The sequence below is a fragment of the Argiope bruennichi genome, chromosome 3 (assembly GCF_947563725.1).
Source record: "Argiope bruennichi chromosome 3, qqArgBrue1.1, whole genome shotgun sequence".
NCBI lineage: Eukaryota > Metazoa > Arthropoda > Arachnida > Araneae > Araneidae > Argiope > Argiope bruennichi.
Genome location: NC_079153.1, coordinates 114,149,694 through 114,166,507, shown reverse-complemented (window position 1 = coordinate 114,166,507; position 16,814 = coordinate 114,149,694). Strand labels below are relative to the sequence as shown.

General features: G+C 29.6%; 1 protein-coding gene across 1 annotated transcript in view; it reads left to right on the top strand.

Moving 5' to 3' along the window:
• LOC129962943 (glucose dehydrogenase [FAD, quinone]-like) overlaps positions 1-16,814 on the top strand; it is a 54,862-nt gene that overhangs the window by 16,491 nt on the left and 21,557 nt on the right. The window contains exons 3-4 of the mRNA XM_056076946.1: positions 10,044-10,199; positions 11,663-11,865. Of these exons, the coding sequence (XP_055932921.1) occupies positions 10,044-10,199; positions 11,663-11,865 (359 nt within the window). The remainder of the gene's footprint in view (positions 1-10,043; positions 10,200-11,662; positions 11,866-16,814) is intronic.

The window sequence follows — 16,814 nt, the reverse complement described above, 5'->3', positions numbered from 1 at the left end:
TATCCAAAATCTTTATTTTATATTCATGTTATTTGAGCTAGATAATACAACTAAAATTTTCAATTGGGTAACATTCTACATTAAAAATTTCAAATTAATGCCTTCTTTTTATTAGTAAGCAAAGTTTGGCTTCTTCTCATGGAACATTAAGAAGTGGTTTCCATTTTGCAAGCATAAAAAAAAATTGCATCCGTTTCTTGGCCTAGATCCACCATTACATTGTATTTTGCAATTACAAAATACAATGAAATATATTTTTGAATTCTAGGAAATGCTTCGTACCATTTCCTGGTATGGGAATCGATTTCAGGACAATTTTCGAGGAACTACCCAGTTTTACGAATTGGGTTTTCTGCAATTGTAAGGTTGAATTGTATCAACTTTAGATGGTCTTTTCTTCATACTTGAGTTTGTTTACAATAAAGCATGTTGAGAATTCATGCATTAAACCCTGACATATCATGAAAATGTGTACAAATATTCAATCTATTTTCCTATTAGCTTGTATGCTCAATATCTTGCAAGTTCGTTCTGTGTTGATAACAAATGCACTAGGTAGAACCAATATCGATTTATGGTTCCTCCATTTGAATAAAAGGTCATTTTCCTCTTCATGTATTGGGAATTTAGAACCTGTGTCTTTGTCTTGTGAGGAAAAATTAGTGAAAGAATCAAATTAGTTATGGTACTTGTGAATTTTTAACACTTGCAATTAAAAACTAGTATACCTGTGAAAGGCAGTATCTATAGGTAGACAAGAAATGGATATTTCTGGCTCTATTATAACTCTTCGTAAATCATAGGATACGTTTTCATCTGTCGGAGCTGTATCTCTGCGCCCGTATAGAGAACAGAATCTAAATTCATTCCGTACGTAAAATTTTTCCACCTTGTTTTTTGCACAACCAGAAAGTGGGTTCATATGTTCATCAATGCATTCTGCCCCAGGCAGTTACAAGAACAATCCCGGATGTAACAGATGCGTCTAAGTGCAATCGTCAGTTGTTAAACTTGTTTATAAAGTGCAATGCATTTAGCACCTCGAAATATCTATGGTCATTTGGGACAGGAATATGCTGGGAAGCAAACTTATTTTAATGATGTATGAACCTGTATAAGATGCAATTCCCTAGCACTTTGGCCAAAAAGAACTTAAGTCTCCTTTTCATAAAAATTTCTAGCATTCGATGTCCTAGAACCCCCACTTGCATGCTTTTTGGATTGAAAACACGCATATAAAGACGTACTAACTCGCTATGATCCAAACTTGAAAATCTTTATAAATTTATTTTATTCCTTAGAAAGAATAAAAGCTGATCGTCTTACAACTACAAAGCGTTTTCAGGTTCCCTGATTTTTAAATGAATAATCTAATTTCGGTTCTACAATTGCCAGCACCATAAATTTTGATTTGATTAAAGTAGATTTTATTTAGTTGGTACCTTCGACTACCAAATTGATAAGTGCAATTATTTCTAAGTGTTTTTTAAAATGTTCTATTGGGTTCAATAGGTAATAAAATTCATTTACCTCTTGCGTTTTGGGTTGACAGTTCCCGGTTCCCACTGTAGTATGGAATTCTGTTTTTAATGAGATGTTATTAATTTTTTTCCGTGGTGATGAAAATGTCGGATTCGCATAATTATCTAATTCTATTGTCTCGGGAGGTGTGTAGTTCCACTTTACAGGTTTTAAACTTTGTTGTCCGAAGCACACGTCTTTCTTCTAATGCTAGGAATTGCATATTCTTTCGATTGTTAAGCTTTACAATAAATAAACTTGAAGGTGTTAGAGAGAAACTAATTTGCGATGTTCAGTCATTTCCACGATAAGATAAACATTTAAGTAGGAAAATCTTCGTGCTTTCTGAAAACTTATGCAAATGTTTAAATTTAAAAAAAAATTCTATTTAAATACTACTCTTTATAAACAAAAAATGATTTAGGGGACCTTAGGATACAGCTAAACAATCTCTTATGAAAAAAGTTTTGCAGGAAAATTCATCCGTAACATAAATATTTTAATAAACATCTCTGTTGTGTGATCAGTCTGTTAAGAAATCAAATTTTTTAAATATATGCATTGAAATAATAGGTCGATTTTCTTTATTCGTAACTTTTTAATGAAGAAAATAAAATTTTCGAAATCTTTTTTTTCTTGGTTAGAGCCTAGTTCCCGAAAAGCAAATGCATGCCAAATTTGGTAATCTATTTTTTCCTAAACCGCTTTCAATCATTATTATATCAGGAAATTTATAGAAAATATTCTAGTTCAAAAACATTCGGAATTTATCGATATCTTAAAAGTAATAAGGAGCTGACAAAATCTTCGCTTAATTAAATATGTGACAATGCTAAATACCCGAAAACTTATCAAGTGTAGTTTGAAAACTATGCATGACTTCAATTAAAAAGCTCGACTTCCATGAAGCGTGGCTTCTTTACCTTTTATATATAATTTTATACAAATCGAAAGAAAATATCTACTTTTTGTTGGATTAGAAGTGACCGGAATTAAAAAAAACGGTGGACTTTCAGAATAGTGAGAGAAATTATATCTTAATTTTAACAATAAAAATTGTTGGGTTTATAATTTAAATTTATTTTTAAAGCATTTTATTCCAATAAGTGTTTATTTAATATGCTTTTCCAACTCGAATACTACTAAAAACAGAAGGAAAAATGATTGCCGTTTTATGGTTAAATAGATGTAGAAACAACTTTTTTTTTATCTCAGCATTAAAATATTTTCTTAGAATAGTATTATGGAAAGATAAAATTTTTGTACTGCAAAGGTGAAAAATTAATGTTTAGTCAAAAGTATTATTGCAAATGGAATTCCTAAATCTATTTAAGGAAACAACTTCCCCCTCATTGACAAATTTCAATTAAAATGGGAACTCGTAATGCCCCAAATTCATGATGCTGCCATACCAAATTACATTAGTCAAGCCATTATGTATTTTTAAGTGATCGCAGATAAGGAAGAATATTTAATTTTAGAGATGCTTCTCGTATTCTGGGCGATGTAAAACGATCCTTTGAAAACGAATGAGATCCTTGAAAATTTCGAAATCAAATTTTTAATGATTGCGGCACATTCTTTGTTTTCTTTATTTCGAAGAAAATAAAAATGCCCGGAAACAATTGATTCAGAAATAAATTAAATGGAGTGCTAAAATAATTGAGGAAATTGCGTTTATGAGATACTGAAAAGAAAATCTAAAGCTCAAACGAAAAATCATAAAAGTATGAGGTACAGTTAAAAAAAACGAATTAAAATGAAATCCTAATCGAATTTATAATGCATTTTAATTTTTATATAATCAATGTTTTGTTTGTCTTCTACTATTTCTCGCTCCTCATGTTATTACGATCTTTGTACCAAATTTTCTCTAAAAAATATTTTATCAATTCCAATGAACTGATGCATCGTTTTCAAGTTTTTGTGTTTATGCATTGTCAATTTTCAGACTTCGATTCTTTTGATATTCATTGTGACCCACACAAAAAAAGGTAAAGCAATGGAGCTTTATTCTCAAGTCGAAGATGCTATAGCAGAACCTAAAACCCTCCTCCGCCACAAACTATTACAGAATAAATCGACTTCATGTTCTCACATGATAAAAATATTATGTTTTGGTTAGGGTATTTTGAAGCTCGAAATCGCGTAGGCAATGAATATTGAAGTATAAATGGCAATTTTCATCTTTTAATCGCATATTTTTTTTTACCTGCTTTTACCAGTATTGCATTATTATTATGCATACTCCTTTGAAAGCAGATGCGTTTTTAAAAGGTTGATCTGCTTTTACCAGTATTGCTTTATTATTATGTATGCTTCTTTGACAGAAGATACGTTTTTAAAAGATTGACGTAGTACTATGCCATCATAACTATTATTTCATCTGAAAATCGGTCGAACTCCAAAATTTTGTTTGCTAGCTAGAAAAATTGAAAATGGAAAGTTTATATATATATATATATATATAGATAGATAGATAAAAAAGAAAGAAAAGTTTCTTTTTTGTTTCAAACTGGTAAATGACTTAAAGTTAAATCTACGATCGCAAATTTCAAGAACATTATAATTTTTTAAGTCATTATTTGTCTTAATGAATTTAATTTTTTTAAGTTTATGCTCAAATCAGTTTCATAAAATTGCATCATTTAAAAATTTTCCATTTGAGTACTTTTAGAAATTTAAATTATGAATTTATAAATAATTTCTATATATACACATTAGTTTTTATCCCTTCATAATAATCCCTTCTTTCTTTAAAATGTTTTTTTTTAATCAAAAATCCGGGCGAACGTAGACGATCGAACGTAATTTTGTAACGAAGTTAGATTCTGATAAAGAAAAAAAAATACTCTAATACTATTATAAGTAAATTCACCGTTAATTAATTACATACCTCAAAAATGAGAGTCAAGTTACTGCTTCTTGATACACTACTAATAAAGAAAATTATCCATGCATATGCATAAATTAAATGGAACAAGCAGCTATTTTTAAACATGATGAATTAAGCAGAACGAAGAAAAAAATAAAATTAAAAAATAATGATGAAATTACGAGACCAAAACATTTATTGCACTGTTTTGTCTATTTCATCAATCGAAATCTTAACGAAATAAATGATGATTCATGGTGAAAGTGGAACTGAAATTCAATACTTTATTATCTTTTTCTAAAATCTGTGCGAAAGAAAATCATACACAATTTTTTTTTAAACAAAAAATTACAAACATTATGAATATAGGATATACGGGGAAAAAAGACATTTAGTTCGCTCTGCTTAGATATTCACATGAATTATTTCTGAAAAAGTTCCGAATGCTTATGTTGGAGGAAAATCTTTAGTGGAATCAATGGATTACGAATCGTTTAATGATTTTTTTGGGAAACTTCAATTTAAAACGTTTATAAAACGAATGTTTAATATTTGCATAAGTCGTTTTAAAAATTATTTCTCAATTTTTTTCGAAATATATTAATAGAAATTTTTAACAACAAGGGCTGCCATTCCCTAAAATCTGTAAATGGCAGCTAATAAGTGTTACTTGCAGATGGCACTTACTAAATCAGGTTTTTAAAGCAAAATTTTGAGAAACATATCGAATAATACATTGACTGTCGCCCTGAGTTTGTTACATTATAATTTATATGGGGTCACCGGTGATCTCCACGGTAGTCAAGGTGATAACATTTAGGATTGAATTTATTTCAGATATCAGCTTTTTGAGTTTAGAATTTCAAACAATCCGAGAATTCGTTTTTTTTTTTTTTTTTTTTTAGATTACAGGAGGGTCAGTAAGAGTAGAAATAGAACAATTTTGTATACACATAAAAATACATTCATAAAAATGTTTTTTGGAATTTAAGTTAAGGAATGTTTTTTGGAGAATTAAATTTTTATTAGATTTGTGCTAATTTATTAGATATGTTTTTTTGTGATTATTTCTGTAATCCTTATTAATGCGTTTTATTCAGTTATGCGATTAAAATTCTTTTCATACAACGCAGATTCTGAAAATCTAAGCTACGGAATCGGATAGAATTTTGAAAAATAAAACATTGAACAATCAGAGGGAACCAACAACAACAAAAAAATATATTGAGGTTGGTTTAGTTACATTAAATCCACATTTAAATGCATCGCAAGAGATTTCTGGAACAGACCTAGAAATTCTGAAACTGGTCAGATGACGAGGGCACTCCTCAGCTGGCATCTCATTATATTATCTTTCGCTTTGCATCAGTAATATTGGATTTCGAACCGGAAACCCTTGTGCCTCGAAATTGAGAACTAACAACTAGACCATCATGGCTTCCTGGAGATTTATACACAAAATTGTTTAAAAATATATAAACACGTTATTAAAAATAGTTTTAAGAACACACTCTTAATAATGTGCAAACGATAATTTTTTTTTATTTTAAAAATATGCAAAAAAATAATATTTTTTATTTTAATTATTCCTGAATTTTTAGCCTATTTATTACTTATAAATATTATATCTCCAAATAATTTTTCTTGAAATTATAAAAAATGCCATCATTAGTTACGAATTAAAATTGAATTAATCTATTCGATTGATTTAGAAATAAATTCTGTAAATATTAAAACCAATACATTTAAAAGAATATTACAAAATTCAAAAACAATTTCACTAGGAAATGGGAAATGAAATTAATTAGTAAATTCCATATTGACAAAATTAAAGCCAAACATGTTATAAAAATATATATAAAATATAACAAAAGGAAAAATCCAGATATTCCAAATTTCTGAAATCCAGCCAGTAGAAAACTTCTTGTAATGCCTACACGTGTCGAGATAATATGACTCGTCTTTAACCGATATGCATAAAATATTATTTTTCATCAAACGATACTAAACAAACCGTTTTCTGAAATAACATTTTTCTCTTGTGTTTAGTCTTATAGACTATCGCATCATGCATCTAAGATAATTAACTCAGTGCCTAGTGGTATCTAAAACTGCTTACCTATCGACTGAAAGCGTTTTTGCTGATACTTCGAAAATTTTACGTTTTAATTCATAAATAAATCAAGATCATGCTTTCTTATTTTCTCACAGAAGGTGGAGAGTTGAAAGAAATTCGTTCTATTCCCTGGATGCCCTAACAGAAAAGGTAAATAAGAAGAATTTTTATTTCATTAAAATTTATTGATGGTAAATTAATATGGAGGATTATAAAAAGTAATATACATATTAATAAAACAAGATTCCAACACTAAAAAGTCTATAAGATTGATTTTTTTTAAAAAGAAATGATAAAATACATAAAATATACATGGATAAAATGTATATAAATTTTACTTTGTTTTTATAGTTTGTGATTTTAATTTCCATAACATTCATCTATTTCACTAATCTCGTGTATGTTCTAGTAGTATGAGATAATAAGAATTAATTAATAGTAAAAATTATTAATACTTGATAGCTAAATGTTTTAACTAATCTTGTATGTCTTGCAAATAATATTGCCATAAATATCCAGCAAGAAATAAACAAATAATAAAAAGAAATAACATAAAATAATGATACGATACATTACTGAAATAACTCAATCAAATTCAAAATATTCTGTTACGCTGTTGGAATCTTAAATGTTCTAGGTCATTATTCAAAGGAAGTTTAGAAACTGAATCAACAGATTTGAATTCTAATATGTCGAAAAGTTATATATCATTTTTGTTGAATCCAAGTTTTTTAAAAATTTATTTTAACTGCAAAATTTATTTGATGAGAATTGATTCAAATAATCACGCTTAAATATGTTTGTAATTTATTAGTTTATAATTAGATAAAAACTGCCTAAAAATAAATAATAAAAAGAAAGGCTTACTATTTGCATTCCGAAAAGAAAGTAATATATGTTAATGTAAAGATTCCTTTTGGAGCTTAGAAAATCTTAGTAATAGTTGTAAGTTTGTTAAAAATTAATGCGAACTTTTTGCTATTATATAGTTTTTACAATAATACATCTTGTACAATAATAGTCGGATTGTAAAAAAGAGTGACAACGATTAAAATTCAAATTATGAAATCATGAGAGTTCCATTCTTTTTAAAATTTATTGGTGGTAGATAAATCTATTACAATATAGTTTTCATGGTGTAAGTCTTCTCTTGTATAAACTTTCCATAAATGAAAAAAAAAAAAAAAAAAACATAATAATACCACGGAACAGTGCTGGTCAGGATTGAATTTAAAGTAGTTCTTTTATACCCTAGAACAGTAAAGTTTCTGAATTAGCCTTTTTTGTATCGTTAGATGAATACTTAAGAAAATTATTTATTTTATTAAATTATTAAATTTAAATTTATTTCTGTATATCTAAAGGCAAAAAATAACGCTTTCTGTGAAAGCAAAGCTAAGAAACATTTACTTTAAATTTAAATCAAAATGTGAAATATTAAAACTGCATTCATCCTCAAAATTATTATAAACTCTTTGCAGTCAAAATAAAAAGAAATTAGGAAATAATTTGTATGAAACAAGTTTAAATATAAGTATACTTAAATTGGTTTTTTTCTAATTAAAGTCATTCTACAAATAATCATTTCTTTTATAAGTTTTTTTCAAAAAAATTGCTAAGGATTGTCATATTTTTTATTCCCGTTTTTAAATATAAGAAATTAAAACAAAATATAATATACAGGTTTTATATTGAATTTTTAGTTTTTTACAGGTGTGAAAGCATGTAATTTTATCATCTGTTAACTTTTCCTATTTATTTCAAGTAAATGAAAAGACTAAATTGCTTTGCAAATATATTCAAAGTTTTCATCTCTAAAAAATTTCATTCGCATCGTTTTCTTTTTTATACATACATCGTCATTCAAAAAAAATATTTTTCGAAGCAACTAACCATTTTTATCCAGCAGCCCTACATATAATCAGTCAAAACACTTGCCCACCCAAGGCAAAGGTCAAAACCAAAATTTGGCAAATTGCCAATCAAAGCAGAATATTTTCTTTCTTTTTAAATTTCAAGCCTAGTAATAACATGATAAAACATATCATGTTCACAAATTCTGATAAGTCAGCTTTCTTAAGATAATAATTAATTGCAGTATCTACAAATCCGAGAAAACTCTGGAGAATAAAGGAAGCGGATAATCAACCAAGTCAGAAGTATGCTTGTAAGAACTACTGATTAGTGTTGCAAGGCTGATTTTAGAAATTTCAATCGCCTCTTCCTTTAAGTAAGATTTTTATGATATGACAGGTCGTTCTTTAAATTTCACAACAAAGAAATGAACTTTTAAGCAAATTTTAAAATAATTTCCAAGTTTCAATAAAATTTATCACAAAGTTCCATAATTTTATAATCAAATTATAATTAAAGGTTTAAAAAAATAGAAGTACACATTTTTACTTTCTTTCGCCACAGAATATCCCAGAACTTGGAATCTCTAGGATTCCCTGTAGGTTGAAAGGATATACGTGGGAGTATTTATTAAGAAAAAAAAATTCAGTTTACATATACAATTCACAGAAAAAGTAACTATATAGAATATTATAATGATGAAAAAGGAGTTCGGTGGGGAGTATGAGTAGATGAAATCTACTGAAGTTAATATATTCCGGAGAAGAGCTTGGTTGAGAAATGAAACGAAAATTTATACTGGGCTTGGGTCTGGAGAAATCAATCCCTCTTTCTCTTGTAGGAACCGCACAAGATTCCTAATTTTGATCTTGGACATCTTGTTTTTCATAACGTTGGTGAAGTAAAAAAATTTTAGTACAGTTATGAAAATATGTTTATGAATATAGATATTTATTCAATGTATTTCTTTAACCTGTTTGTTACCATGATGCACACTCGTGCCCCTCTACCTAATTAGATGACCCCCCCCCTTACCTACTATTTGTTAACTGTAGTACAGAAGGGATAATCCAATTAAAAAGTAGGAGTGAATCAGAAGGGATTCACTCGGTAGCCAATTTGTTAAACCTTTAAGCCTCTTTGCTGTCTTCCAGTTTTAATTTTCTTTCCTATTTTTGTTCATAATTGTCAAATTGTTCTATAGATAATATGAATAATGTTCTATAGATGTTATAATGTTCTATAGATAATATGATATGAATAATGTTCTATAGATGTTATAATGTTCTATAGATAATATGATATGAATAATGTTCTATAGATGTTATAATGTTCTATAGATAATATGATATGAATAATGTTCTATAGATGTTATAATGTTCTATAGATAATATGATAATAAGTATTGTTCTATAGATAATATGAATAATATGGATATCACTGCTGATAATATGATATGAATAAAGTTCTATAGATAATATGATAATACGTATTGTTCTATAGATAATATGAATAATATGGATATCACTGCTGATAATATGATATGAATAAAGTTCTATAGATAATATGAATAATATGGATATCACTGCTGATAATATGATATGAATAAAGTTCTATAGATAATATGTTAATACGTATTGTTCTATAGATAATATGATAATACGTATTGTTCTATAGATAATATGAATAATATGGATATCACAGCTGAAAGGGTGTACCCTACACCATATGCGAATCATCCACTCCTACCATTGCTGATTTTATCATTGATGACGCAGAGACATACACCGAAGCCATCTACGACTTTTCAAAACGAATATGATTATGTCGTAGGTAAGTAAGTAACCATATTTTTAATTTAATAAATTATTAATAATATTTTCTATCTTTTACATGAGAAATTAACTCAATCATGAGTGATTAACGATTTATTTTAATGCTTAACTACCTGATACTTGAATGCACAAACAAATTATCAGATTGAATCATTAGAATAACAAAAATCCTCTTCTAAAAAATGTTAATTAATTAAAAAAAAACCCCTCTAAACTGAAATATTTTACCATGATAATATTTTTGGCTCGATTAGCCTGTCTTTATTTTGCTTTTAAAAATTAGTCTTGATTAAAATAACAATTACATGTACATAAAATGTATTGAAATCGCATTAATATAAAGCCTGATTAAAATATATTTTAGTTTATTAAAATTAGAGAAAAAATTATATGGATATAAAATTCACAGCAATGAAATACCGTTTGTTTTTTTTATTTTAAGTAGTGTAAAAACGGTTTTTATTTAATAATAAATGTACAGGTGTAACTGAGAAAAATTATTTCTTCTTTTCATTTTTATTTAATTAAAATTTTGAACAATTCTTTCATAGTACGTCGCTATTACCCAACTAATAATTATGAGCGCCGGCGTCCTGGCATAGGGGTAGCGCGTCTTCCCCGCGATCTGGGCGTTCTGGGTTCGAGTCCCGCTTTGGGCATGGTTATTCTTCCGCTGTTCTATCTGTGAGACGTGTGAATGTGCCCCCCCCCCCTGTAAAAAGGGGTTGTGCAAGCGAATGAGTGATGCGTGAGTAGCAAAGTCGTACTCCTTGCCTTAGTTGGCGCTACTATAAAAACAAGAGACGCTCCCCCACCGGCTTAAAATCGCTGTCTTCGTAAAGCAGGATTGTCCATGGCAAGTGCAATAAGAAACATCAGCATGATTATGAGCAAAGTTTAAAAGTTCTGGATCCAATTCACTCATAGAGCATATCGAACGATTACTACATTAGGGAGTAAGCACAACAAATAAACAGACAACTACAACACAAACAAATAAACAAAGGATTGTGCTCACTTCTATAGCGCACTAACGCTGGGATTTATTGATGCCGGTTTTGACGTGTCATTTGCTTGATAATTATGGATTCCAAAAATATATACACAATTTTGGAGCGTACCTATTATTTGGAGTTTCCCATTTCATGCACTTGCATATTCTCAGTGATTATAAATTATTGAATATTTTAATAATTTAAAAAAATTAATAATTAATTGATTAATTAATTTATATCCTTACTGTGGCGTCACCTAGTAGCAAATTTGGGAAAAAATTTCCAATATTCTTTAGTATTTATCATAATGAATAATTATAATCTAAAATTTATAAAATAATGAAATTAAAAAAAAATTTACTTTCTTCTACGCTAATAAAAATACATCTTATAAAATTGTTTTTAATGAATTTACTTAACTTATTATTGATTATTATTAAATATTTTTTTTTCCTTTCTTCCAAAGTGGGCGCAGGTTCAGCTGGATCTGTTGTTGCCAGTCGGCTGTCTGAAGAAAAATGCGTGACTGTTCTTTTGTTGGAAGCTGGAAAACCTGCTCCCGTGTTAACAGAAGCACCAGGTTTAGCGCGAGACTTTTTTAACACTGACGTAGATTGGCAATATAAAACAGTACCCCAGAAACACACTGGAAAACTTCTTCGAAATCGGGTAAGAATTCCTAAGAATTTTTTTTTTTTTTTACATATATTTAATTATCTACAGAAAGTATTTACACCTTTTAAAATGATTTTAATGATAAATTGGAAAAGTTATGTTTTTCAGTAAAAATTTTTGGCAACAACTTAATATTAGAAATTTTTTTAAAAAAATATTATCTGCAACATTTAAATTTATTCTTCTTTCAAAATGCTCCATGTTTTGTGTTTTGCAAACAGAAATATGACTATCCCGTAATTCAAAAACGCTGTGAATTGCATAGTATTAAAATTTCTAAGTTTATAATACGTAACAATATTAATCGGAAAGGGGAAAAAACCGTCAATTGTTACTTCTATAGGGTGTTGACGAATTCGACCGACAAACTCAGAGGGGTGATAGCAGGTATCAAGAGAGTAAAGAATCGCCATACAATATAGGGTCCCAAATGACGTTTAGTAGGCAAAAATATAGGGTGTCCAAGAACTGTTGGAAAATGTAAAAAAAATAATAAAAAAATAACAAATGATGTTTCAACTATGAATTTTTTTAAGTGGAAGCACATTTTTAAAATTCGTTTTTCATATAGGTAACATGCGGATTTGAGGATCTAGGGAGTCGTAAATTATTGAAAACGAAAATGTATTTTTAACCCATATTTGAAAAAAATATTAAAACTTAAAAAAAAAAGCTTGAAAATGTAAAGAATTTTATAATCTATAATTTCATATAAGCGTGTAGTGTGAAAACTGTTGAGTTTTAAAGATATTCAAGAAAAACTAAAATGGGAACCTGAAAACATCGCTGCAACATGAGTACCGATATTCGCAGAGAGCGTTGTCGAATTCGGAAGATAAATTCAGAGCAAGGATAGTAGGCATTAGGTAGATGAAAAATTACCAGAAATATGGGATCGCAGGTAACATTTATTCGGTGAAAATCGCAAAAACAGAAGTCGAAAAGACGGTGAGTTTGACAAAGAGAATGGCCCTATGAATGCTAAAATTAGGAACAAGGTAATCGAGAGGAAGCCTTCTAGTATGTAAATTTTAATGCGTTCGAGAAAAATAAAAGCAACGAGCAAGTATTCATTAATGAGCATTGTAGAATTGATGAGCAATAAACTTCGTTCGCAAACAACAAGTCAGATTTCCCGAACACAACTAAAATGTGTTGGTGCTCCATCATGCATTTGTCAAATGTTCTGGCGTACAATTGTCTGTGTTCCCTGTAGTAAATCCGGAGGAACGAGCTGAAGCTTTCGGACAGAAGATACGGTCCAAATAGATGGCCCTGCCCAGTTGTAAATATCGAACTTGTGTTGTACGTTCGTCGAGACAGTGATGCGGGGAGTTTCGAATGATTAATTATTCGCATTTTGTTTGTTGAGGACACCTTCCTTCGTAAAGCAGCCTTCCTCTGAGGAAATACCTTTAGCAGAAAAGTATGCATCTTCCTGTGTGGCATCAAGCATCCAGGGTGTAAATTCTACCCGATTTGCAATTTGCACAGAAAAACGTTACCTGCGACTCTATGATTTATGATAATTTTTTATCTGCCTAATGCCTATCATCCTTGCTCTGAATTTATCTTCCGAATTTGACAACGCTCCCTGCGAATATCGGTACTGATGGTGCAGTGATGTTTTCTGGTTGCCATTTTAGTTTTTCTTGAATATCTTTAAAACTCCCCAGTTTTCACACTGCACGTTTATATCAAATTATAGAATATAAAATTCCTTACATTTTCAAGTCTTTATCTTTCTTCCCGTTTTAATATTTTTTGCAAATATGGGTTCTAAACTACTTTTTCATTTTCAGTAATTTTCGACCCCCTAGATCTCCAATCCGCATGTTACCTATATGAAAAACAAGTTTTAAAAATGTGCTTCCACCTTAAAAAAATTCATAGTTGAAACGTCATTTGTTATTTTTTTATTAATTTTTTACATTTTCCAACAGTTCTCGAACTTTCTATATTTTTGCGATTTTCACCCACTAAGTGTCGTTTGGGACCCATGTTATGTGGTAATTCTTTATCCTCTTGATGCCTACTATCATCCCTCTGAGTTTGTCTGTCGAATTCGGCAACACCCTGTATATTGAAAGAAAATTGCAAACGAATATCCGAAAAATGATGTTTGTTTCAAATATTTCTAAGCTGAAATCGCTGGTAACAAGAGACTAGCCTGGCGAATTTCATTTCTGTAGTTTATCCTCTTTGGATTCAACACTAATTCAAACCAAATAATAGATCGGGAAAAGAGGGGTGCAGTAGCTTCTGAGGGTAAGAACCCCTAAGCACCCGAGGGCAGAAGTCTTACTGTATCTCAGATAAAGATGACACTCACATACTCGCTTACACAACCCCTTTTTACAGGGTGCGGGGTTCTTTCACACACCTCACAGATAGAGAGCAGGGTAGAGAACAACCATGCCCGAAGCAGGACTCGAACTCGGGACGCCCAAGTCATTGGGAAGACGCGCTACCCCTAGGTCAGGACGCCGGTGAATTTTATTTTTACTAATAATATTGTGTGCTGGCACTTTAAAGACCAAATTATTGCACCTACAGATGTAATATTTGAGACATATTTATCTTAGAGGGTGGACAAGTGAACTGAGTGATTTCTTTTAGAGTTTTAAAATATTAATTAATTAAAATTTTGTAGCCAAATTTTGTAGCTTTACTGTGATAACTACCAAAAATGTTAATGCTCAAAAATTAATTTTACACAGTTTAAAAAAAAATTTCAATTGTCTTTTTCATAGTAATCGTGCAATTTAATAAGCGTACAAATTCTGTCTGAATTTCAGCACCTTTTTAAAAACAATTTTTTCCCCTTATTTCCGACAATATGTCTTCCGAGGCGGTTAGTTGTAAGTAAAATGAACCAATGACAATTTTAATAATACAACATTAAAAGTATTTTCTAAAGTAATTAGAACAGTATGGTTAAAAAGGAAGAATCCAATCCCATTTAATCGTGAATAGTCAGCTAGACCCTTGAATCCAACACTCGTAAGAGAAAGAATGATATTTTCTGTTGATAGCGATTTTTGAGCACCTCGCTCAACATCTGAGATAGATAGACTGATTTCCTATACATGGAGTACTTTCAGGTAAAAGCGGTCACATTTGTGTTTCGCTTGAAAAAAAAATTCAAAGGATGACTTGTAGATACCAAATCTAACATGAGTAGAAATTCGCTACTACAGCGCACAATGTCTATCATTTTCATATAATTTAAATTAAACTACAACTGTTTTCCCTTCATTCATACTCCTCAAATCTATGTTCATAGCTCATGCTTTAACAAATTAGATGATTTCTGGAATTATACAAAGTATAATTTCACTGTTATAGGAAACAATAGAAAAGAGTCTCATAACATACTACAAAAATTAATTAATGGGGGATCGATCTATTTATAAATTACAACAACATTCTGGATGAATTGATCTTCGACACAAATAATTAAAGCTTTCTAATACAGATTAAAAATTTTTAATACTAATAATAAAGGATAATACGTAATGTTGGTGCCATATAGAATAGAAAGTTTGACTCAGAGCTATCGAATTTGGAAGGAAGAAATTTGCACCACGAAGTGATATTTTTAAAAATTTTAATAAGAATGGTAATTAAATAATTCGGGAAATTTTGGTATTTTTGCATGACCTATAAAATTATTGTTGCATGGAACTTAATTTTATTTCATTTTAAAATTTAAAAACTTTAATTGAAATAATGTCAATTTAATTGTGATAAAAATCTTTGCTGATCTTTGGCAATTTTTTAAACATCTTTTCACATAGTTTTCAACAATCGATTTCTGTGTTTTCATTGTTTTATAAATATTTAATCGCGTGAATTTTTTACTAATGCTAAAAGTTAAAAAGAACATTTCTGTTTAGCATCTAAATAATTTACATAAGAAGAAGAAAGTCGCATCACATTGTAAAGAAACATAACTTTTAAAATAAAGTATAAATTACCAATCAATGGTTCTATATGAAAATTCATTTATACAATAAAGTTAGAAGTATAAGACTATTAAAGTAACCAGTCTCTGATGTCAATTACAATTTGATGTTTTATAATAGCTTTATTTATAGGAATCCTATTCAGAATAAAAGTTTTATAAGCTTTATTTTGTAGGAATCCTATACAGAATAAAAGTTAAGCACAAGAGGTCTTAAATCAATCAAACACATCTAATATTCCCCGTCAGGTAGTTGGTTGCCAATACTGGCTAATCTGAAATATAAACAAACAACCTTTGGATAAAGAATAATGCGTAATATGAAAAGTTCTACTTTAAACATCTGCTGTAATATTGAACTGCTCTAGGGATGACGAATATTTTCAGAGCGGTTATTACGTAACCAATACCAAAAAGTCACAAATACAAGTGATCAATACTTTTCAAAGAGGGGTGTGATTCAAATCCTTGATACGATCTTACTGACGATATTTCGATTACAGGTTTTGTATCACGATAGAAAGTAACAATCGATACGATATCACTGAAATTTGTCGGAGCGGTGACTTTACTGGAAAGTAAGAATCGATACGAACTGTCCAATGGAAGCTCTCGAAAGAAATCTGTGATTGGATTGAAAAGTGAACGGACCGATTATTGGAATTATCGTATCGTATCATTGAATTGCATATCACTGAAATTTATCGGAGCGGTGATTTCACCGGAAAGTGCGAAGTCACCGCTCCACTTTACGGGAGTGACCGATATTCGTATTTGATGATGCGCTATTCCATACAGATCATTTTAAATTGCTCGTGACATGATTGACTTTGATTACATGTACTCTGTTTACTGCTGGCGCCATCTATTGGTAGAACATAGGACTAAAGTAAACATTTTGAAGAAATGACATATATTTTTAACTCATCTTTTCCAGAAAATGGTCCACTCTAATAAATAAATTAACTAAATAGTT